At 38.5% G+C, this 23205-nt stretch overlaps 1 protein-coding gene across 33 annotated transcripts in view; it reads left to right on the forward strand.

Moving 5' to 3' along the window:
• NRXN1 (neurexin 1) overlaps nt 1-23205 on the forward strand; it is a 679845-nt gene that overhangs the window by 461570 nt on the left and 195070 nt on the right. For all 33 annotated transcript variants that reach the window (XM_071422858.1, XM_071422867.1, XM_071423014.1 and 30 more), the window contains one exon: nt 7427-7608. In XM_071422858.1, the coding sequence (XP_071278959.1) occupies nt 7427-7608 (182 nt within the window). The remainder of the gene's footprint in view (nt 1-7426; nt 7609-23205) is intronic.

The following is a 23205-nucleotide window of genomic DNA, read 5'->3' on the forward strand; positions in this document are numbered from 1 at the left end:
GAAGGGTCTCCCGAGCTCAGGGGCTGTGAGGGTGGCTCCAGAGTGGCTCCTGGATGGTCGGACAGGGAAGTTTCCTTAACAGTGCCTTTACATTTTATCTGTACAGAAATGCTTTTCAGTCCATTGCCTTCTCATATGTGTTGCTCAACCACACAATTTCCACTTCTGTAGACAGTATTCAAGAAATTTATCTGTAACTATATGTCGACAAGGTTGTAGGAGGAGTAAAACCTTTCCTTATTTATAGATGCTTTGCTTTTAATTTCCATCTGACTTTTTGGCAAGCTTTAAGAATCAGACATGTTGTATCCTTGTTAACTATAATAGAGTTTTAATGGAATAAAATGTTTTATGTTGAGTGCAATATGACATTTAAAGCAGGCTTTAAATTTCCCAAATATATCATTTTCCACCCATTTACATTGCATAAATATCCAAGGCCCTAATGGGGAATTACTTACCTTACATTTCATACAGAAATGTTTCAAATTGATTTCAAACAGCATCCATACTGGAAAAGTGATAGGTATAGGCAGGCCATAAAATTTTTAAACTGAGAGAATCTGGAGAAGAACAGTAATTTTTTTTATCACTCTGTGTCATGTTTCTGTTAGACTGTATACTTTCATAAAATAAATAGTGATTTTTTGTGTAAGTGAACATATTTATGAGTTCAGCAAACCACAGAACTTTTTTTCCTGTGGATGTTTTAAAGCTAATAAAAATAATTTTATAGAATTAGTGCCATAATACTAACAAGTCCATTGACAGTCACTTAATCAAGTCATGTTTTGCTAATAAGTCAGATGAACAGATACTCCTTATTTCTATTCTCTTAGGAGTCCTTTCAGCAACCTCTTGCTTAGCTAAGGTCCTTCTCAAAATTATAATAATTTTAAGCACAATTGGAGGCTCCTTAGTTCAATGTCCCTACTCAAACTGAGTAGCACTTTACTCCAGTTAAGTGATCTAATCTAAATCAATGGGGTCATTTGAGGTGTAAGATGCTACTTGATTTAAAATATTAAAATCACTCTAGTTGGAAAATTAAATTCTTTGGAACTTTTATTATAACTATGTCATTTATGATGCTAAGAATGATGCTGACTTGGAATACTGATGCTGTGTCAGGGTTATTCTTTATAGATATAAATGTTTGTTGAGTCATTTTTACTCACAAATTTTAGTTGTTTGTCACTTACTGACCCTATTTGTCAATAGAGCTTGATAGCAACTTTAAATAATGGCAAATTTAAATAACGAACTTTTGGAACAGGAATGGAGTATTTTTTCACCCACTTTATTATGCATGAAAGGTAAAACATAAACAACTGTCCAAATACTAATACCATAGAGTGGAAGAAAGGAGAAGTAGGAAAAGGAGTGGTTTTCTCAGAGTTTTTTCCTGTGGTCTGAGGAAAAAGCTTTGCTTTTGTGGTAGTTCCCTGAAACTTCAACAAATGCCACTTGGTTGAAGGAAAAGGATGCTCAGCGTGACATGGGATTGTGTTGGTTCTATTATCACTTAGACCTTTACCTGGAGACAGCTCTTAGGCATGGCTGAATATAATAAACCACACACAGCACTGGTTTATAGAGCTCTCTGAAAAATTGGGTGCACGGTGATGAAAAGTTCTTTAGGATATGATAAAGCAAATCAGGGTCACCTTAGTGCTTTGGGGAAGAGGAGTTCTACGATGCAATGTAAAGTTGTGCTTGAATTAGTAGTATAGTAGATACTGCTTTGTTGCTTCATTGAAATTAATTGGTCCAGCTGATTGAGTTGGTTGAGGTGTTGGAATGATGTGGCTTCAGCATCTCTGAGAAACATTGAACTTTAGAGCTCAGCTGTAGCACAGTGATATGTGGGCTCCATAAAAGGCTGACAGGACTCTGATAGACCTTTTCTATCTGCTTTATTTTCCTCAACGTCTTTACCTGAAGAGAGAAGATGATATCATTAATGACAATATTAACAAACACCAGCAATGATCTTTGTCAATGCTGCTTTGGTCAGTGAGTTTTGTTACAGTTACTCTGGAGGAAGGGAAAATCAATGAATAAAATAATGGAATTGCTAAGGAATTATTTTGTGCAGCTTGTGACCTTACAGGTGACAAATGTTGAGTCTGTACAGTCCTGGTTCAGGCATGTAGTCAGATGGGTACAAGTACCTAACTAGAAATTGTTTGGAGTAGCAACCAATTTCCAGGAAAACTTTGAACCTTTATCAAGGTTTGCCAAGCTTGGTCAAAGGAGCACCATCAATATTCTCCTAGTCCCTATTATCCACAAATCTAAGAGAACCTGACCAGAAAATAAGACTACCATTCCTGCCCTTGTGGCTAAAGCTCTTTGGAGCAGTAATCCCTTTGAACGTTTTCTCTTTCCCCATGCAATGCACCTCTCCTGCTATTAAATAGCCTGATGGTGCTCTTGCAGGAGAGCAGTTACAATCCATGTTCAGGCTCCTGCCCAGATTAGTGGGAGAGAGTGTATCAGAATGCCTTCAGCAAGCATTCAGTTCAATCTGGTCTTTAGTTGGAAATGCTTCTTCCAGCAGCTCTTTCCATCTCCTTCCCATGGTTAACCCTAATGGCCATCCCCTCCTCACCTCAACCCTGTGGCATACATTCTCTCTCCTGTGTGAATAATTAATAACATATCAAAGCCTAGGAAGAAGTAATACAAAAGGGTTGTATTTTAATCCACCAAATGGGCTATTTTGAAACCCCCACCTCTCCTTTTCTTCCCCTGGCATATCATGGTTTTGGCTTGAAGCATTCCTTCCTTTACTTACCTTAGAAGATCTGTGCAAATATATGTACAGAAATTTTGTGTATTTTTCTGAACTTCAGCTTGTGCAGACTGAAAATACATAGATGATTATGTAAAAATGAGTATTAATGAAGATTTATATGCTTCTCTGAACATAGTAAATATAATTAATGCCTTCATATAGAAGTTTGGACAATCATGTATATATATATATATATGTTTTTGTATTGTAAATTCTTCATTCTTGGTAATTAATAGTAGCCTGCACAAGTAGTCTCACTGTATTCAGCAGGTTTATCAATGCAAGTAATTACTTACCAATGGGAATAAGGGGGTTCACATTGTATCCCAAAATTAAGTGCTGATAAGATACAGAAAGAAGAAAAATACATTATTGGGTAATTTCTTGTTACTAGCACTCTTTACCCTTCATATTTTTAATGATATTTAAAAATTGCTTTTCTATTAACAAAAGTGCAGCTAATAGTTTTCATTACTGAATTTTGCAGGCTTCAGTCTTCAGTTTTTCAGTCACAGAGTGTGATGGAATCATGGTTTATGAGGGTCCAGAGCTCAATCAAACCATTGCATTCACTTCATCAGCACCTGAAACCTGATGTGAATGTCAAAAATAAACATTATGCTACTTACATTATATGGGATAAATGGAATTATGTACATTACCCTTCAGTGCAATATACCTTAAACTCAAAATTGGAATGAACATGAGGAAGGCAGAAAGCTGTTGATTTGAGCAAACTATTAAGCTACATCAAATGTGACTTCAGAGCAATAAATATTGGAAAGCTTTGCAGTCATAAACATTAATAAATACGTGAATAAACAAAATATTTATCTGCTTAATACACTAGAGGTAAGCAGATGTCCTTGAGTTGCTGCCAGACTGTGCTGAAATGAATGCACTATTTCATAAAGATGAATTTTGCAAACAAGTAAGGCTTCAGAGACCCAGGCCATTAAAAAACATTACTGTATCTTGACCACTGGCGTTTTGTTACAATGGGAACCATGCTTTCATGGGTAAGAATTTCAAAGAGCTGTGTGGACATTTTTCGTAAGTGTTGTGTGGATGCATGGAAGCATAAAGAATTATGCAGTAAATTCTGTGGCTGAGAGATATAACTGGCATGTTACAAAGTTGCCTGCTTACAAGTACTGTGCTGATGGCATTGCTATTCTTGACATTATAATTCCGCTGCTTTCAATTCTCTGGAGATGATAAACCCCAAACAACACAGTGCCACAAGCTAAGGGAGATGGCTGGGGTTTCGTGACAATGCTCTGAAAGAGCAGCAGAGACATTATGAGGTTTGTCAGACAGCATAAAAGCCTTTATGAACCAAGTGAATTAGGCTTCCTCTGTTGTTTCCCCAAAACCGATAGTAAGGAGGGTTGTTTCCAACAACTGCTCGGTTTCTAGCTTTTAATAGTTAATGGGAGGTCAGGCTATAAGCTGAGATCAATCCCAGAGTAATAAATTTTACATTATTATATTTGTCTTTCTTGAAATATAAACACCAGAGGATCTAGTCTCAAATGGCTTCCGACCCATTTTTTCCATAATTAATACAGGAAATTCGAGGAACGTGACTCCCCGTGCAGCTCAGACAGAGGCAGATCTGTATTCATCAGCAGGGATTAATTAGTCTTTCACCAGACACACAGTTACTTCGAAGAGCTACAAAATGGGCAGTTATAAAGGAGGGAAAGCTGTCTCATAAAAACCCATAAGCCACATGTTCTTGTGAATAAGAGATAGGTTTTTTTAACTTTGATGTTTATTCTATGTAGTTTAAGATTTACGGCTAGATTTATCCAGCTCCACTGACATTGACCTTGCCTTCAATGCGGCAGCAGCATGGAATGAATTGCTCTTCCCTGGTTGATTTGAAGGGCAGTACTCAACAAAAAAAACGCAGCAAAGATTCACTCTGAATAAGAACAGCAGAGCCTCTCATTGTTCAGATCTGAAGACTTACTTCTGGGTCATTGTATTCAGTATGATTCCACCATGCTTGGCAGGCTTTTTCTTTGTCTTTTAATTGGGTAAACACATCTGTTTCAACCAAGAAAAGGAGAATTATGCACTGCCACTTAAATCTTAGGGACTATTCTAACAGCTCCATCTGTGACATTGAGGTGTAAGGAGTTGTTTTTTCTTAGCCTTCTCATTTTTGTTACTTATAAGAACCTCATTCATGACCTGACACAGTGTTTTATGAAGTCAACAGAAAGGCTGTCACTGTTTTTAATGAGCTTTGGATCAAGCTCTCTGTTTTTCTTCAACACAGAGCAAATCCTTTCAGTCCAGGCACCACAGTGACATAAACTCCATGAAGGTCCCAACTCATCAGTTGGAGATTTGAAGTCAACAGTAGCAGCAGAGAGGAGAACTTGGGGACTCTCAGCAGTGATATTACCTGTCTAACATGTCTTTGTTTCAGGGTGTATTGTAACTGGAGATTAATGATGCACAGCAGATTATTGCACATTTCAGACCACTGCCTAGGAGGAAAGCAAGGGTGGGAGAGCAGGAGGAGGAGGGCTTTGTCACACACATTGCTAAACCAGACACCTTTTGCCTGTGTCCATTACCAATCCCTGGCACAGCCCCAATCTTTGTTACTCTTGCAAAACTCTTTTTATTATAAAGATAAAACCTGATTTCACCTGAAGTGTAAGTGAAATCTTAAATAACAGTCCTGCTATTGTCTTTGTCTTTGCTGAAGAAATTAACAAACTCTCCTGAAACACATGCTGGTTGGTATTTTGGCATCAGGAGAAAAGCCAGCAGATCCATCTGAAGCACAGTGAAACTATCCCACAAGTGTATTAATATAAAATGAGATTTACAGTGACTTTAGTGGTATGCACTGTGCATAAATTATTAGTGATGGCACTGCCAAAAAACCCTAATTAATAGACATGTAATTCCATAAAGGAAAAGTGAGGTTAGAAATAAATATATGAGATCTTTTCAAAGAGACCAAGTGTCCTTTTTGCATTATGACTGACACAGAGCAGTCTTGCTCGGCAGTAGAGTAAGATTTTGAGACATCTGGGAGCTGAACAAGTGGTGTTAAGTGTGCAGTCCTTCTTGGCTTTGGCTTTGAAAGTCCATATGTTCAAGGGCTTTTAGATTCCTTTATATGATAATGGTGTTTTTGGTCAACTTGGAAAGAAAGAGTTAAAATTATGTTATTATGTGCTGTCTCCTTACATGGACCTGGGAAGTATGGAGTAAGAGCATTGGGTGGAATAAACTGAAAAACCATTCCATGATTCTATGAAAAGTAAGAGTTGGAAGGGACATTAAAGGTTATCTAGTTCCAACCCCATGCCATGGACAGGAATGTCACCCACTAGATCAGGTTGCTCAAGGCCCCACCCAACCTGGTCATCCAGGGAGGGGGTCTCCACAACTTCTCTTGACAACCTGATCCAGTGCCTCACTACCCTCTGAGTGAAGAATTTTTTCTTGGTATCTAATCTAAATCTTTTCTCTTTTAGTTTAAAAGTATTCCCATTTGTCCTATCATTAGCTATTTAATAAAAACAGATAAAATGTCATATAAGTAGATAAAATGCAATAAAATTGAGAGTAGCCACACTTTGAGACAGTTTAGGACAGATAGCAAAACTGGACTTCTGTATTTACAATGAATTAACCTATCTTCCTAAGCTTTACCTATTGTCATGGAAAAGGAGTAGATAGCTTGTAGTGACTTTTCCAATGGAAGATCGAGTACATGCACAATTTACCTGCTCTGTGCTGTTGTTAAGGTACAAGTTTTAAATGGAAAATGTCCGGATATGCTGCTATTTTAGTTCTGAGGAAATATGCTGGTGATGATGTTCAGCACCTGAGTGCTAAGTGGTTTTGGATTACAACATTTGTTTCAAACAGATTATAGATTTTGTAAGTGCACCCTGGATGTAATGTGTAAAGATTTCCACTTTTGAAAGATGTACATTGAGCATTATGCAAATAAGCCATTGCTTACTCAGATGGTAGAATAATCTCTTTGTCCTGACATGACAAGTAAAGTATGTTTCCACTCGTTATCCCCATCTGTCGCAAGATGATAAACCTCAGATCTGTACAAGTCTTATCTGAATGTATTTGTTAACATCTTGCTTTGCTGGCCACCATCATGTATCATTTTCGTTGTGTAACTAAATAGCTGCACTTTTTTTGTCAGCCACAAGGCAACTGGAATTACTTGATTTCTCCACATAGGTCCAGTTGGGAAAAGCATTTGGTTTAACTCATCCCTGTTCTACACATCACAGAAATATGTTTATCAAGCATAAACTTAAGAACTCTTCCAAACAGATAGGCATTTCTGAATCAGAGCTATGGTGTTTCAAGTTGTTTCATTTGCAATTAAGTTATATTCAGTGCTGATTGCACAATATAAAACCCACTAATATTTCACTTGCTGCATAATTTTTAGAGATAAAGACCTCTTCACATTGAAATGCAGCCTGTGAATCCATTTACTGCGTGAGAACCTGATTTATGTAGGGCATATGATTTCCTCGTGGCTTTGCACCGGTGCAAGTGGGCTGATTATATTTATTTCTGTTTTTTTTTTTTCTTTTCTTTTTTTGTTTTCTCTAACAGCGGGGACAACGTATATCTTTAGCAAAGGTGGTGGACAGATCACTTACACGTGGCCTCCCAACGACCGGCCGAGCACTCGAGCAGACAGACTGGCAATAGGGTTTAGCACTGTGCAAAAAGAGGCTGTGCTGGTGCGAGTGGACAGTTCTACTGGCCTTGGAGATTATTTAGAGCTGCATATTGTAAGTAATCATCTCACCAAAGGCGTGAGGTTTCTTCTTGTCTTGCTCGTGCTTGCGTTCGCGGGGGTTAAAATTTGTTTTGTCGGAGTGTGGTTATAGAAATTAATGAACCTTTTGGGGTCAATAGTGGACTAAATGATGCTGGTTTTTTGCAGATGATGTTGTACAGGGTCTCAGACATTCTCAAAATGCCTTTTTTTCCTACAGTGCTGCTTTTCATAGATTTTCAATTAAAAATCATACTGAGATACTGCCTGTACAGATAGAGCAGTTTATTGCAGTGTAATTACATGGAACAGAATTTAGCAGTATCAGAGGAAGGTATGTTTATCCTGGGGGATTTAATCTGGAATCTAATAGTGGAATTGCAGTGTATCACAGTTGACTGTGCTTTTTGTTATTATTAGAATTTGTCCTCTGATTTCAACATTCTTTTGTGACGGTAAATCTTAAAGCAGGAAGACTGTCAGGCTAGGAAGTCTTAGAAAGTAATTTCAGCTGCCTTAAAGCAAGGAACTAGCAATCAAAATTGAAAGCATATGGAGTTTTATGGCATCATAAATAAGTGATCAATTGAGAAAAACATAACCAGAGCAGTATAAAATTTTGTTGTTTAGATTAGTCTGAACTTTGTTAATGTGTTCGTTTGATTTTTATTTGAGAATGTCTCTACTTTCAGGAAGAGTTGAGTTCCTTTTGAATGAAATTACTTATTGGTCTATAACCAATTACACTTTTACCCTCAGAAAGCATTCAGCAATGATCATTTTCAAAATTAGATGGGATTATGGTATTCAATCTTCCCAGACTCCTTTTTCTGCAAAGGCACTCTTACGTTGTGGACAAAGGTGATTTTTTATTTATTTACTGGCTTGAGTAAATAAAGAAAGAAAACCTTGAATAGAATTCAGAGGTTGTCTATACCCTTATCTTACATTGAATCACACGGATGAAGTAGTTGGCTGGTTTTGTGCAATCTTAGTTTGAAAATGTGAACAAAGCAACTTCTCCCAGGTGCCAGAAAAACTGAGAGCCTACATAATTCAAGGCAAGTATTGTGTTGCTAGATAGAATTTAAATATTTGCTTTGCAAACACCAGGTGCCTTGTTATAATTTACCTCTTTATTTGCGATCTCAGAGCAAACCCACCCTCTGTGGTCAACAGAGTTACCTCCTTCTTACAGGTTTTTTTTTGTTCATTAGCATACAAAGGAATGTTTTCCTTGTAATTTTACTGTACCTGAAGTCTATCAAAGCTATCATATTTATTTGCTCTTCCATCTAGCCATGGTATTTCTATTTTAAAGCAAACATTATGTTCATTAATGATGAGTTGGAGATGAAAAATTATTGCCTGCTCATAAATGTTTGTAGTTTTCAATTTTTTTTCCTCAAATAACTTTCTTATACCCATGCTGTAGCAAAAGATGGTTTAAAAAAAGAATAATTGAGAGTTTTCTATGGTCAGAAACACTACCAGCTTAGTAGGGAAGGGGAAAATGGTAAATTATACTTTAGTGATTCTTTTGAAATTTCTGTGAAGCAGCAAAGCCTTTTATCATCCTGCTGTAAGAGGTGATTTTGGCCTCCCCCTGCTGCCTTTGCAAGGGACTTTGGGAACCTCCCTGAAGCCTGTTCTGCTTCAGAGCAAAATGGTAACTGTGTGAAATTTCACTGGAATGAGGTTTGACCTTTGAGAGCAGCTTCAGAGTAGTCTGTCCCTAGAGTGGAGGCGCTGAGGGATCGACCTGAAATCCTAAGACATTGGGCAAGGACTTTTATGACAGTTGTCAGTGATAGATAAAGCTTGGAAAACTATTGGGATATAATTTCCTGGAATCTAATTCAAATAAGGATAATATTCAAAGGGAAGTTGAAAGGCAGTATTTTCAAAAGCACTTTTGACACCAAAGACCATATATCTCATTAAAGTCCGTTGAGCTGCAGATACTTCTGAGAATTTTACCTGGGATCCATTTTAGCTCAGAAAGATATTGTGTGAGATATCACAGTTCTAAAAATGAAGAGAACATAGAAACAGGGAGGTCTATGTGTTATACTTGAAAAATAGTTAATTGGGTCTAAATGTTTCCATATTGGCAGCTACCGTGTTAAACCAGCTGTAATAAAAACAGTAGGAGGGGTTTGTCATTCAAAACTTCATTCTTTCGCAAGGTGTAGGTGCCACTAGGGGTGTCTTATCTACTAAACAACCAGAAACAAGCTATGGATAGTGGAAGGAGATAAAACTAGAAGGAGGGAAGTGTTTAATTCTGCATGTTCTTTTGCATGTACCCACTCACTGTGAATACGCATGAGCAAAAAGTGCCTGTGTACCTGGAGATGCACTGTGCATGGATAACTCACCTGTGTGTGGTGGCAGAAAAAGTTGCCCTGGAACTATTGCTTAAAAAAAAAAATAGATTATAGCCCTCACTAGCATGTTGGGGAGGGTGCTTGAGAGCTTTGAGGAAGCTTGCTCTTAACTTTCTTCATTCTAGAAATGGAAGAGGAAATTATAAATTAGGTTATGGTACTTCAGTGTGTGCTTGCCCTCTTTATTATTCTGTTTACTTAAAGACAATGTAAACCTAATAACGAAATTAAGCTTGTAACAAATTCCGATTCTGAAAATGGCTGCTTGATCATCTGAATCACACTTTTGGTGTTAGGTTAGGAACCATGTTTATATAAAATAATCATTTAACCTCTTCACATAGCCATTGATATGGGAAACATTTTAAAAAATGTGTAGTCTACATTGCTTCCAGACGCTTAACAGTTCCAGTGCAAATATTTTACATTCCAAGATAGATTATTATAAAATTCCACCTGTACTGTAGCAGCATAAATCTAAAGGACTGTTTGTGTGTATGGTACCTGTGCAGCACAGTACTTCAGGAAAGGGATTTTAAAATGTTGTAGTCATCCAGAGCTGCAGCAATTAGCTTTCATTTCAATCATTTGACTTCTCATTTGGAACTGGGCTCCTGTGCTATCTCTGCTGGGTGATCTAGTTCAAGAGGAAATAGATATCCTACCTAAAAGTCTACTGCCACTTCCTCTCCTGTTGATGGATAAATGAAGGACAAGTAGCTCTGGTAATTACTGCAAGCTTCCTTTTTTTCTTTTCATGACATGGTCTGCATCCACCTCCATGTCACATGGAAAAAGGCAGCAGCTTTTTGTGCAGTGTTCAGTTAATCACCATGTGCACTCCTGCCCTTACCTTTTTGTCTGACTTCTAGTGCCTTTAGGTAATTCTGCCAGTGATTCCTGTTCCTACCTCCACTTTTCTTCTCTTCCTACCCTGTTATTGCACGTCATTAGAAAGCAAAGTCTACAAACATATGAATGTCATTGTCTTCCACAGGCATTCTGCTGTTGCTACTTTGAATTTTTAGCTTTCCTCTGGTGAGGAATAAAGTGAAGTTAGACAAAGATATCATGTCAAAGGGCTAAGAAGTCCTGCTAAATTGCTCCTTTTGTCAACGCTGGTAGCATAGGAAAGTGTCATTCTCCTGTGTTGCACAAGGGGTATTTGCTCTGTTTGAGAAGGATATATTTCCATCAACAAGACTTCAGCCATTATAAAAAATATGTAAATTATGCCATGTTTTCATCTTTCATGTTAAAATGAAAGACTTTATAACAAAATGTAACATTTTTTATGCCTGATGGAAAGAATCAGCAGTTTCTGTGTCTTTTGTCTGTGTCATTTGTTTGAAAATCAAAGTATTTGCGGAGCACAAAGCAGCTGTTTTTATGGTAGTAGCTGATTTTGAAGTTAAGAACAAGAAGTTTGTATGGAGCATAAGGCCAGCAGAGCATTTAAAAGTATAAAGCTTTGGCATTGCAGAGACACCCAGCCTAGGGCACATGAACTACTTAAGCTGAACTGATCACTTCTCCTAACTCAAGCAGAGTGAGATGGCATTAATTAATCTCATTTACAGGTATGGACCAGCTGAATTATGTGAAGTGGTGATGAACATTCTCATAGGAAACATTCAGAGGTCTAAAATAAGGAATAAGGCAGATGTGGCAATGTTTTGAATGTTGTCCTAACCCTGTCTGGGAGGCAAGTGGGGCAAAATGTGCTGTGATTCCAGTGAGAGACAGCGACTGTTTATACTTAGGATATAGAAAACATATCAAAATAAAAAGAAATAAAGCTCAGGGTAGATGGTAGTAGATATTTTTTGTTTCATTATATTTCATGTCGCTAGGAAACAATATTTTAGACAAAATGCTAACCAAGAAGATTAATACTGTGATGATAAAGCATGGAAAACTGCTTCAAAAGATTTGCTAACACATTACCTGAAAAAGTAGGGTATGGTTAAAACAGATGGCATCAATATATGCAAGGCACAACACAATTAACCTGAAATACTGTGAAGATGTAGCATTACTGGCATGATGGATTAATCAGTATTGTCCTTAGACTTCCAGGATGTGTTTGTGAGGCTTTCAGAGTTACAATTAATGACTGAAGTGAACATCACGGGAGTGGAAAGATGGTATGACTTACAGAAAATGGAGTTTTGGGTAGTGAGTAAACTCAGCTCATGCTCTTTGTCCCAAATATTAACATAATACATACATTAAAATATATATTGAATAAATGGCATTTTTTAGTTTTATTTTTTCAAACTTTCAGCAAAGTTAACCATGAGTATTATTTCCTACTCCCCTCCCTCTGTCTCCTGGTAATACATATGCAGTACTCTGCTATACCAGGCTTTTAATAGCTGACTCTGTTAGACTTTTTTGTACATATCCATAAAATATGGATAGTTTTATCTTATGCAAGTCTAATGACCTTCCCTCAAGTGAACAGAAGGAGAAAAACTCAAGTGAGGATCGGAGTTCTGTATTTGAGTGTACCAGGGAAAGAACTGCAATATTTTATGATAAATGCAGTTGTTATTCTCTTTTGAATACTTCACATGTTTTGGGCTTAATGTCTAATGGAAAGTCAATTGATTTTTATTGACTTGGTTGTATTTGGATCAATTCCTAGAGAGCTGGATGTACTTTCAGTGAGATTAATGATAAAAATACCTTTGATTTTAGTGGTTTGTATTGGAGCTAATTAATTTTCCCAGGAAGAGTTTAATAGTATTTAAAAAATAATATTCCTAGAATATGATTTCTTCTTATAGTCATCATTCAAATCTAGAATTCCTTGTTATTAGATGCATACTTATGGCAAACAAAATTTGGGAAGGCCGATGTTGGCTTGTATATTCATGAAATAGTAATGAGTTTAAAATTGAATCATTCACATCCAGGAAGGAATTCTAAAAAAAAAAAAAAAGACAGACCTAGTTTTCAGATATCTGATATTTTAGAAGTGCTGAACATGCACAACAGTGGCTGAAGTCAATGGAAGCTGAGTGTTGTCAGCACCTCTGAAAACCAGGTCATCATCATATCAGCTAAGTGGGCATCAGGGATCACTTTGGAGCCCTGGAAAGACTTTACGCCATTATGTTTATCAGAGTTTTGCTTTTTAATATTCTGCTACCTTGAAGTACAAGAACATTTCATAAGGCTGATGTTATAGAATTCTCTTATTATTTGATATTTCCTTATTATGCTTTTAGATGCAATATTTATTTGTGATTTCTTTCTTCATTTATATATGTGAATGTAAAATGCTGTAGGAATTTTAACTATTATGGACAGTAGTTGTTTTCTTTGGGGAATAAAAATCTCAGCAACCAGACTATATGTTAACCTTTAAACTGAAAAATAATTACTATGCAAGAAAGATTTCCAGACTTGCTTATGGGTTTGAGTAAAAAAAAAACAAAACAGTGCAATCAAAGAAGACTCATTTATGAAACTAGACAGGTAGGTGAGAATGCAATTCAATGCACACAAACATTAAGTTAATTAGAATGGGAGCAATGAATTAATCTAGGGAATTTGTACTAAATGCAGCAATCATTTACCTCACTGATCAGGTTAAAGATTTAACTTTGTAGGAAAGAAAATAAATGAATCACTGAGATGGTCAAGTCATGCCTTGGAACCGTTAAGTTATTCTTTTGTATCAGCAGAGACAAAGATTAAAAAAAAGCTCTGAAAAGGGCTTTTATTATGTAAGCAATTTGTTAATGCCTCGTCTCAAGTACTCTGCACAATCTGTTATTGCACATTGAGCAACAGTGGTCTGTTCTTGCCATAAACAGGCCAAATTGCTGAGGGAAGGTTATGGAAATGTGCTAATTCTGGCACAGAACAGACTGATACATTACTGTATGAAAAATATGAATGGAATTTGTACAGATGATGTAATTAAGCAGTTGGCTCTGACTGCCGTCAGGGAGCACTGCAAGGAGAAATCCTGATGTTTTGTGGAAGGTCCAGTAAACCAGTGTGGTAGGGATGATCTCCCAGCCTGGTTCCTAGGCCTAGAAATGTGCTTGAGGGAGGCAGCTCCTCTCCTTTTCTTCCTTCTCCTTGGGATAAAATAGAAATTCTCACTTCCCTCTATCCAGTAAATAACTCCTTTATGCATCCTGCTCCTTTTGTGCTTTTGGGAGATTACAAGCTTCCTTCCCAAAAAAGCATGCTCTGTAATGGGGTCACCACCTGCCAGCCCCTTGACCAGAGAAAATTGCACATCCAGTAGGACCCAACTTCGCAGATAAAGTACCATGTCAGTGGCACAATGCTCCAGCCCTCAAGAGTGATGAACCTCCTCAAGTGTTTCCTTCTAGAAATGGTGTAAAGCCTGGCTGAAGGTGACTAGGTCTTTAAAACACTTCTGGTGGGCCCACATACATCAGAATCAGCTGGAAACAGTATGGAAAGAATTGCATTTGGCCGTGGTGTTGTATGAAGTTATCGTACACATCAGGTAGTGGATTCTAAATTCCCTTCTGATCCTGCATATCTCAAAATTGCACTGGAAATTGGATCCATCTGTTGACAGAACTGTTTAAGACCCAGAACTTTGGTACTGAATTTGATGGCAAGTCTTCCTATGACTTTATTGTTGCAAACTGTGCACAAATGGAACCTTAGATCTGGCACGAGGAGAGAACATAAACACTTAATTTTATTTCTGACCTTAAAAAAGCACCAAGATTAGGAATAGAAGGGGTTTGGCCTGGGTCATGTTATATTAATAACAAAAACTCTGCATTTTTAAGAATTCAAGTGGACCAATTTGGAAAAGCAAGCACAAGACCAAGCATAGTTTATTAGCACAAACTTGAAGAGGCTCTCCATGACCTCCTCATAAAGCTCCTCTAATTTTTTACATTGTCACTTTTAAAGCTCTGAAGTACTGTATGGATTACATCCAGTCATATTTTCAAGGATTATGTCTTTCTCTTGCCTTTCCCTTGTTCCCCAACTTGTTCTTCTGCCATGTCTTTGAACATAAAATTTGCGTGTTGTGCAAATTCAGCAATCCCAGTGAATCCCTGTGAAACAGGTGGCAAACATCCAGGGGTCTCAGGGATTGCATACATTTTATTTCCCATGAAATGGGGCATAGGAAGGACAGGGGAGTCACCTTAGGTGATGACTGTATGGTGTACTCACGTGGAAGAACTTCTTGATGAGGACCATTGATAAGTTACTCTTAATTAAAAAACAAAAGCAGCAACAACATGTGGCCAGAATTAGGAGGCATATCCTTGTGTGTCAAGGCTTTTCATGTATAAATAACAAATTTCTGGCTTCAGAAAGGAGAATACAGGAATTAGGTGATGATGTACAAATAAATAAATAGACCATCTTGCCTCCCACCATTCCTAGTTAATGTTATCTCCTCTCATTGACGTTTTAGATCCATCACAATCTAATCACATACTTGCAATTTAAAATTCCTGGCGCTGGCTACTAGCCAACATCCTTCTGTATGAAGGTTGTAGATATTTTACGAACTTGGCACCAACTCTTCCAGAACATTGCCATGTATAAAAAGCACCAATGAAAAATTTAGCAGGCATTTTAGCAACTTTATTAAGATTAAAAGGATACTTGACTATTTGAAGTAGCAGAGCCATTGAGGTGTTCACTGTAACCTGGCTGATCATTCAAATGAAGAAGGAACTGAAATACAGGAAATTATTGTCATTATTTGGAGAATGAGAGCTCTGGATGACTGAGAGTGCAATTCAAGAGCAGGCTACTTTTGTCCACTTATTCTTTGGAGGTGATATTGTGCTTATTATATTTAGACATAGATGTAATAGTATCTATATTATATGCTTATATATATATATATATATATATATATATATATAAAATAAGCATATACAGTTTGTTATATATAAGAGAGTAATCCCTGATAATATTTCCAGGCTTATTCCTGCCTAGTTCTTGTCTGATTTCAGAGAAGCATGAGAAGATTTGTACTCCCTCCTCCCTGCTGGGCATGCCTGGCTCAACACCAGGTGGAAGGAATGTGTACCCAGTGTGTCAGAAGCTGTGGCAGTGCAGGCAGAGGACAGGTTTCAGGCACTTTGGGCTGACAGTGTGTGGTTTGGGAAAAAGAAAAAAAGAAAAAACAGGCAGACTGGAGCAATGGCAGCATGTTCAGCATATCCTAGACTGTGCTTTTAGTGCCTAATGGCAGCCTGAATGAGGGACAGTGACCCTCAGACTGCTGTTGACCCACTGAAGAAGGGCCAGGTTTGCACAGGACAGAGCAGGGTTTGTTTCCTACAAATGAAAGCCAGAATCCAAGATCTGGCCCATTAACTCCCTGTCTTTTGAATTTATGAGCTCTTAGTGAGGATAAGGATGAAGTGTGCACTGCAGCACAAAGTACCAGTGTAGTGGGTTTTCAGTGGATATGCAGTATGAACAATATTATTTTTTAATACTAGTGAGAGTGGTTGGCCTATTGATGCAGAGCAAGATGAGGGCAAAAGTGCTGCTGGAGACCCGAAGAGGTTCTGATTCTAACTCCAAGTAATCCTCATCCCATCACTTCCACTATTGATTTGTTTGAAAATATTGCAGAAATATGAGTAAGTACGGGCAGGATCTGCATCAAGCCAAAAAACTACTGGTGGAAGGTGAGGTGCAGAAGCAATTTCACAGAGCCTGCTGCTTTCATTCAGTCATTTGTTTAAGTAAATATTGCTAATGTAGTTAATCACTTTGTGCAAATAAGGAAAGCTCATCTTAATAGTATTCTGGTTTTGTGAGATACTACCTTAATTGTAACTCACAATTAGTTAATTAGACCACTTACTTAATTCAGGTTTTGCTCTGTGAAGCCTCAGTGTCATCACCAATTTGAAAGCTTCTTTTCATATTTAATGCTAGTTTGCTTTTCTCCTTATAGACTGTTTCATGGTCTTGAGCCTTTTTTCTGTTTCATTACACCACTGTATCAGTGAGGAGAAACTGGAGTAAAATCACTGGGTTGGTGTAGGGGAGGGTGGAACTGGGCACACAGAGCTTGGCTCCTACCTTACATCCAATTAATTTACTTAACTCTTGTAGTCCTTGGCACTAGCTCATTGCACCAGGCTTATTCAGGAAACAGAGCCAGAGCAGGAAATTTATTTGTGTTTTTTGAAACCCTGGCTGCCAGTTGTATCTTCATCTTCTTTTCACTTACTTGCCTATGCTCTTTAATCACTGTCTCTCTTACCCTGACACCCTTGACACCAGTGCATCTCCACTGCTGGTGGATCACTGAGCAGCCTATTGCTTTCTCTCCCAGCAAAACCACAGGTGTACAATATTTGCCTTCTCTTTGAATCCAGCAGTGATTCTTCCCACTTGACAGCGGGCTGCTGCTGCTCTTAAGTCTTTTTTTTTTTTTTTTTGGCTTAGATCATACCATTCAGAGGAATTCCTGCAACAATAATAGACAGGATAAAGATTTAATGAACTGATACTGTCAATGTTCTGTGTTCTGGTGGCATATGTTTAATGTAACAATCTAACAATCCCACTAACAGGTGATTTTCCCTGTTAAGTGTTTGGAGAGGCTTAAATATCTGGCTGTTTGTGAAAGCCCGTTTACTCTGAAACATGCTAATGCTTCAGAGGGTGGATTAGCTGAAGGAACTGACTCATGCATTTCCTGCCTTTCGATAATTACCTGGCTTACATTGAATAGGGGATGCTGAGGAACAAAGGAAAGACACAGCCCTTCAGTTTTGCCAGCTCTCCGTGAAATTATCCCCAAGCCTTCAGTGCAGCAGCATGAAGCTGCTAACGTGGCTTTAACTTCTCGTGCTGGAATTTGTAGGTGATGATCTATGCTCAGTCAAGGGTGAAATCTAAGTCCAGATGTTCCCTCAGGGAGATGTAAATCACACTTGCTGCTGCAGCATTGCACATTCTTTGTGGGCTAGAAAAGCTGTCTGTACAGGACTGGGAATGCTTCCCTCTGTTATTCCACCTTTGGGTCAGGTACTCCTCTTCATCCCAGGCCTCTAGATGGTGAGGATGAGGCATTACAGCAGATATCATCACGCTCCACTTTGGGTCCAGAATATCTTATTTTTAGTTCAGCCCTCCCCCTTGATGGACTTGCAACTTATTGCCTACAAACAGAATACAGCAGACTGCCTTCTTCATGTCTGTTGTGACACCCCATTAATGCCCTTGTTACCCACATGTGGCTTTTTTCCCCGACCCAGTGAATTCCAGGGAACAATGGAGAGTTCCTGCAGCAAAAGCACTCAGTGTTTCCCTGGCATAGCAGATGGAATTTTTGAGGCTGTCAGTGTAGCAGCACCTTCCCATTTAGGGACAAGCACAAAGAGCATTATCATATGTGAAGCTACTTTACAGTAACTTCTACTAACCAAAATAAAAAGTGGAAAGATTATTCTAGAGAGCCTTAATAACCACTCAGCATATTTGATAATGCCACTGCTGTCGGTATCAAGCTCTCCACGATGTTTAATAGCTGAACAGATGCAGCTCACTAGAGCACCACATGGTAGGCAGCAGCAGGGAGTCCCATTTGACAAGTTGGTTTTGGTTTATTTCCTTCCCAGAGAGCCTTCCCTGATATCCCAGGTTTCTGTAGTGTTTGGATTTGCTACTCAGCAAACAGGAAAAGGCAAGGGAATTCTCTACTGCTTGTTTCCAAAGCAAACGGGGTTTGCTAGTGAATGTGCTAAGTTCCTAATTAAGCTCATAGAAGGAATGTTTTAATGTCAAATTGCCCACCCTTGGTCTGAAAAGAGTTGGGTTTTAGCAGGAAGCATATACACATGTGCATGGACTGTTTTGTAGGATAGCAGCTATGAGGGGTTTTGGAGGTGACTTCCCATTTGAGGATTTTTTATTTTCTTTTAATTGCAAGATTTTGTGTAGACATCTGCAAGTCACTTTGCACAGTGAGCAGTAACTCTTGGCTGTTGTAGTGCCATGGGATGCTGCAGTTGTTTGGTGCTTCCAGATTTGCTCTCCATGGAACAATACAGAGGAACATTTTGTAAGACTTTTCAATCTTCTAATTGCTTGCCTACAAAAACACCTGAGTATGTACTCTGAGGCTAAAAGAAGATGGCTCTGCTGTTAATATATTATTATAATATATTAATATGTTAATATAAAAAATCAGTGGATAATGCAAAGGAGATAATGAAACCATGGCTATATGATTTAGGTATTTCTTTCCAGGAAACATTCAAGAATAACATAATTAAGATGGGAATAAGACTAAAAGTGCTGCAAAACTCATGTTTTCCACCACATATTGCCTGGCCCATAAATAAACACAGAATCTCCCTTGGTTATATTTCTTTATTAATGTGGTTATATAATTAAAGATAGGTGCTGCCAAGGGCTAAATTAATGGGCAATGCTTTCCCCAGAGCTAAAAACTTGTCACAAATTAGTGCTCAGCTGAGATGCTCCTTTGCAAGATATATAAGATTTCTGGGGTTTTATTCCTAATCTACTTTTTGAATATTTTGCTGGCTACTTAAATTGACATTCTTAAAGCATTGATTTTTCTTTTTTTTTCCTCTTGCTTTTCACTGCATATTCAAACTCAAAAAAAACCACCAGCACGTCTCCTTGTCACAGCTGTAGTGTGGTACATGATGACACCAAGCTGTGCTAGTGTGGGAGGAGGGGAGACAGGGGTTGCAAGCACTGTGGAGAACTGATTAAAATTCAAAATGAGCTTGATAAAGTGGAGAAATAATCTGAAATCAGGAAGATGAATTTCTACAAAGGAAAGCGCCGATTCCTGTACCTTAAGATGGAAAAATCAAATGCACAGCTATAAAATGAGGAATAATTGTGGCCTAGAAGTACTTCTACAGAAAAGATTGGGAAGTTACAGCTGATTGCAATTTGCTGCAGACACAGACAAGCATCAATCTGGGATGCATTGACAACACAGGGGGTGGCAGAGGAGGAAAAGTTTGGTGTTAGCACGGTTCTGCTGGGATCTCAGCTGAAGAAGGATGTCCAGTTCTGAGTACTTGGCTTTTCCAAAGGAGGTAGGGAGAGAAGGCAGCTACTAAAAGAATCAGCAATATATTCTAGTTTTTTGAGTGTTCTAGTTTATTAAATTCCCCAGAAGAAAATGAAGGAATGAGCTCTGTTTTGTTCATAAAAGAGAAGACAGAGTGACTGGTCATGAAAGCATACATATAGGTTATTAAAAATCATGACTGTGGCTAATCTGTGTTGCCTGTATGTCAGCATAAGGTAAGAAATGGCTGGTTTAATTGCAACAATGCTACTGGGTATTGGAAAAAAAAAAAAAATTCTGCTTGATGGCTAGCAGTGAAGCTGGCTCTGTAGGCAGGCCCTGTTAATTTATGCTTTCAAGATCAGGCTCCGTTCCTATCGGTGCTGGGAATGCCATGGAGACTTCTGCTGTGGGTTTTTGCTAAAGTTAGCCTGCATGTGTTCACTGTTGCCAGCAAGGGGTGGGTAGAGCAGGTTCTTCTTAGGTTGCAAGCTCCCATTTATGCTGCAGTTTTTAACTGGAAAGCTTAGGTCCAGGAATTTCCTAAGAGCAATGCTGGGATGTAACCACAGTGAGGTTCCCTGATGTTGTTCCTAAAGACCCAGAAATAGGAGTGGGTGAGCTGCTGCTGATGAGCATTTTTTTTTTTTTTTAATATCTATTGGTCTTGGTGTCAGCAGCAAACTCCAAGACTGTGCAGCAGCACCAGAAACTTGTTCTCTCTCTGTCTCTACCATACCAACATCCCTTCTTTTTTAACACTAGAGAACTGCTTTGCTGCTAAATGTGGGCAAGGAAGGTGGCTCTGTGAGGCTGGGAACTGCTCTCCAGCCCTGCAAGGGCCTGTTGCTGTGTTCTTCCCTGACTGTTGGCATGTGCCTCCCCGTCAGCTTGTGGGAAAGGTGCTGGTGATGTAACTAAGTTTGCCTCCTCGCCCACCTCTCAAATGTTAGCAAGTGTTTGCTTTGGTTGATGTGTGGGAGTGGTGAGGTAATTTGAACCATCCTGGTGGAAATCCAAAATAACCCCAATGGGCTAAATAGATTGCTGAGCAAAACACGTTTGGTTATATTGAGAAAATAACGTGCAATTGGGGTGAACTTATTTTGCAGTTTTTTGAGCTGTTTGGCCAGTTCACTGGCTGCAGACTTAGCTGTGCAGCTCTGTGAAATGTTTTTTAAGGTTTCTTCTCGCAATAGTGCATGAAGTTTATCTAAAAGATAAAAGTCACTCACAAGTCATAGAGGATAAGCTTTCCTGTTTAATTTCTAATGTAATTTTTTTAGTTCATTAACATTGTTGCCTATTTGTGATGCAGCTTTCTAATGATTTTAGTGGAATGTTGATTTTAAAAAATCCTTTGGCTATCAAGAGTTGTCACAACTTCAGGCTTGTATTATAAAAGCTCAGTCTGCTTTAAGCATGGAAGAGGTTTTGTCTCTTTGGCATTGTTCTCTGGGTCTAAATCCCAATTTTCTGTGTGTGCTGGTGTCAGATGACTGTGTTCTGGAGTTTCCTTTGGAGCACCCTCCTTTAGTCACCCTGTCTAACCTCCTTCTCCCCCAGGCTGTGCCATGCAGCTTCACCAGCTTATTTTGCACTTCTGCAGTCACAAAGGCAGGTCGTGGATTTGCTTCATTGACCCAAAATATTAGAAGTTGTCCAGATTGATAATGTACGTCCTTTCATTCAGTTGGAAGAAAAACAATGAATAAATTTGTTGCTGTGACTGTCAGGATTGCCACTTTATCTGTCTTGTAATGGAGAGATTGTTCAGCATTTCTAATTATGATATTAATCTTCACTATCTCCTGCTACATGGGTAATATCAGGATAGTGGTGCATGGGATTTATTATTTTTGACCCTCAGAGGCACCAGTCACAGGCACTTCTGGTTTACTGGCAAACCTAGTTGGTTCCCTACAGTCCTTCCTTTTCACACTGAAAATATTTGAGAGTTTTGTGCTGCCTTTTTCCTGTAATGTACAGTAACATGAAGAATCAAGATAGGGAAATGGTTTTGCATGAATCATATTCTCCCACACATGTACCACAGATAGGATTATCACAACCATTCCTAACATTGTTAGCATTTTTTTGAAAGTACAGCCAAGGTTGATTTGTACATCAGGAAAGCTTTAGAAAGCTTACTGGTTTGGAGTATTTTGTAATTATTTAAGGGTCAGATTGCAAGAGAGCTCCTGATCACAAGCACCTGTGGCAGGTTAGTTGAAAAGTAGGCATGGAGAAAGCAGAATAGTCATGAAATCTATTCAGGAAGTGGAGAAGGTGCTGGAGCCTTCCCTGCACCCCAGTTTTGTTGTGTTTCCTTTTGGGCCTGAAGGATTCTGAGTGATACTAAATAATTATTGTATCAAGAGAAAAGTTAGTGCTTCTCCTCTTGGTCATATTGGGGAGGTAAAGCAGGGCTTGACTCTTAGGGCTGATTTTTAGGCAGGTAGCAGGGTTTTCTCCTGGTGTTCAGCTGGTTTTTTATAAATTTTCTGGTTGGGATGCTCAGATCTCTTTCTTTTCTTTTTCTTTTTTTTTTGGTGGTTTTTTTTTTTTTGGTGTTGTTTTTTTTCCCTATCTTACACACATACACCACTCTCAGGGAAAACTTTATGGGACTTCAAACTTGTTATTTTGATCTCAGATAGGTTAAAACCACCAAACCTGAACCTTGCAGAGGTGAATCAAGAGTTACACATTTACTGTCTGTGAGCTCCTCTTCACTGCCAGGAACTGGCTGCAGCAAGAGAAACACCAGTGGTCTGACCCAGGCAGTAGTGCTCTGTAAGCTGGAAAAATGAGGTTTCCCCCAGTCTCATTTCTCAATGGAAACCAGAATACAGAAAACATTCAGGATTGTGATAGAATGTACCAGGCAGAAAGCAAAGGGTCTCTGCTTGGCACCAATAAGCAGCTAGTGCTGGCTTCAATGGGCTGGAAGAAAATTGGACTCAAATTCTTTCCCCACCTAGTTCAGACTGGGATCTGATCCAGACTCCCACACTGTGGCTTCAGAAGTCAACTTTTGACTCACCTTGGTAACTGAATCTTTGTTTCATTCTTTGCTTTTAGAAATGTACAAGGTTTATTTTTCTTGCTGTGCACCAGGAAGGAGAGGGGTTTGAAAATTTTCTTTTCAATAAATATATCA

The sequence above is a fragment of the Agelaius tricolor genome, unplaced genomic scaffold (assembly GCF_023055355.1).
Source record: "Agelaius tricolor isolate 1412-34295 unplaced genomic scaffold, bAgeTri1.0.p SCAF_1, whole genome shotgun sequence".
Classification (NCBI taxonomy): domain Eukaryota; kingdom Metazoa; phylum Chordata; class Aves; order Passeriformes; family Icteridae; genus Agelaius; species Agelaius tricolor.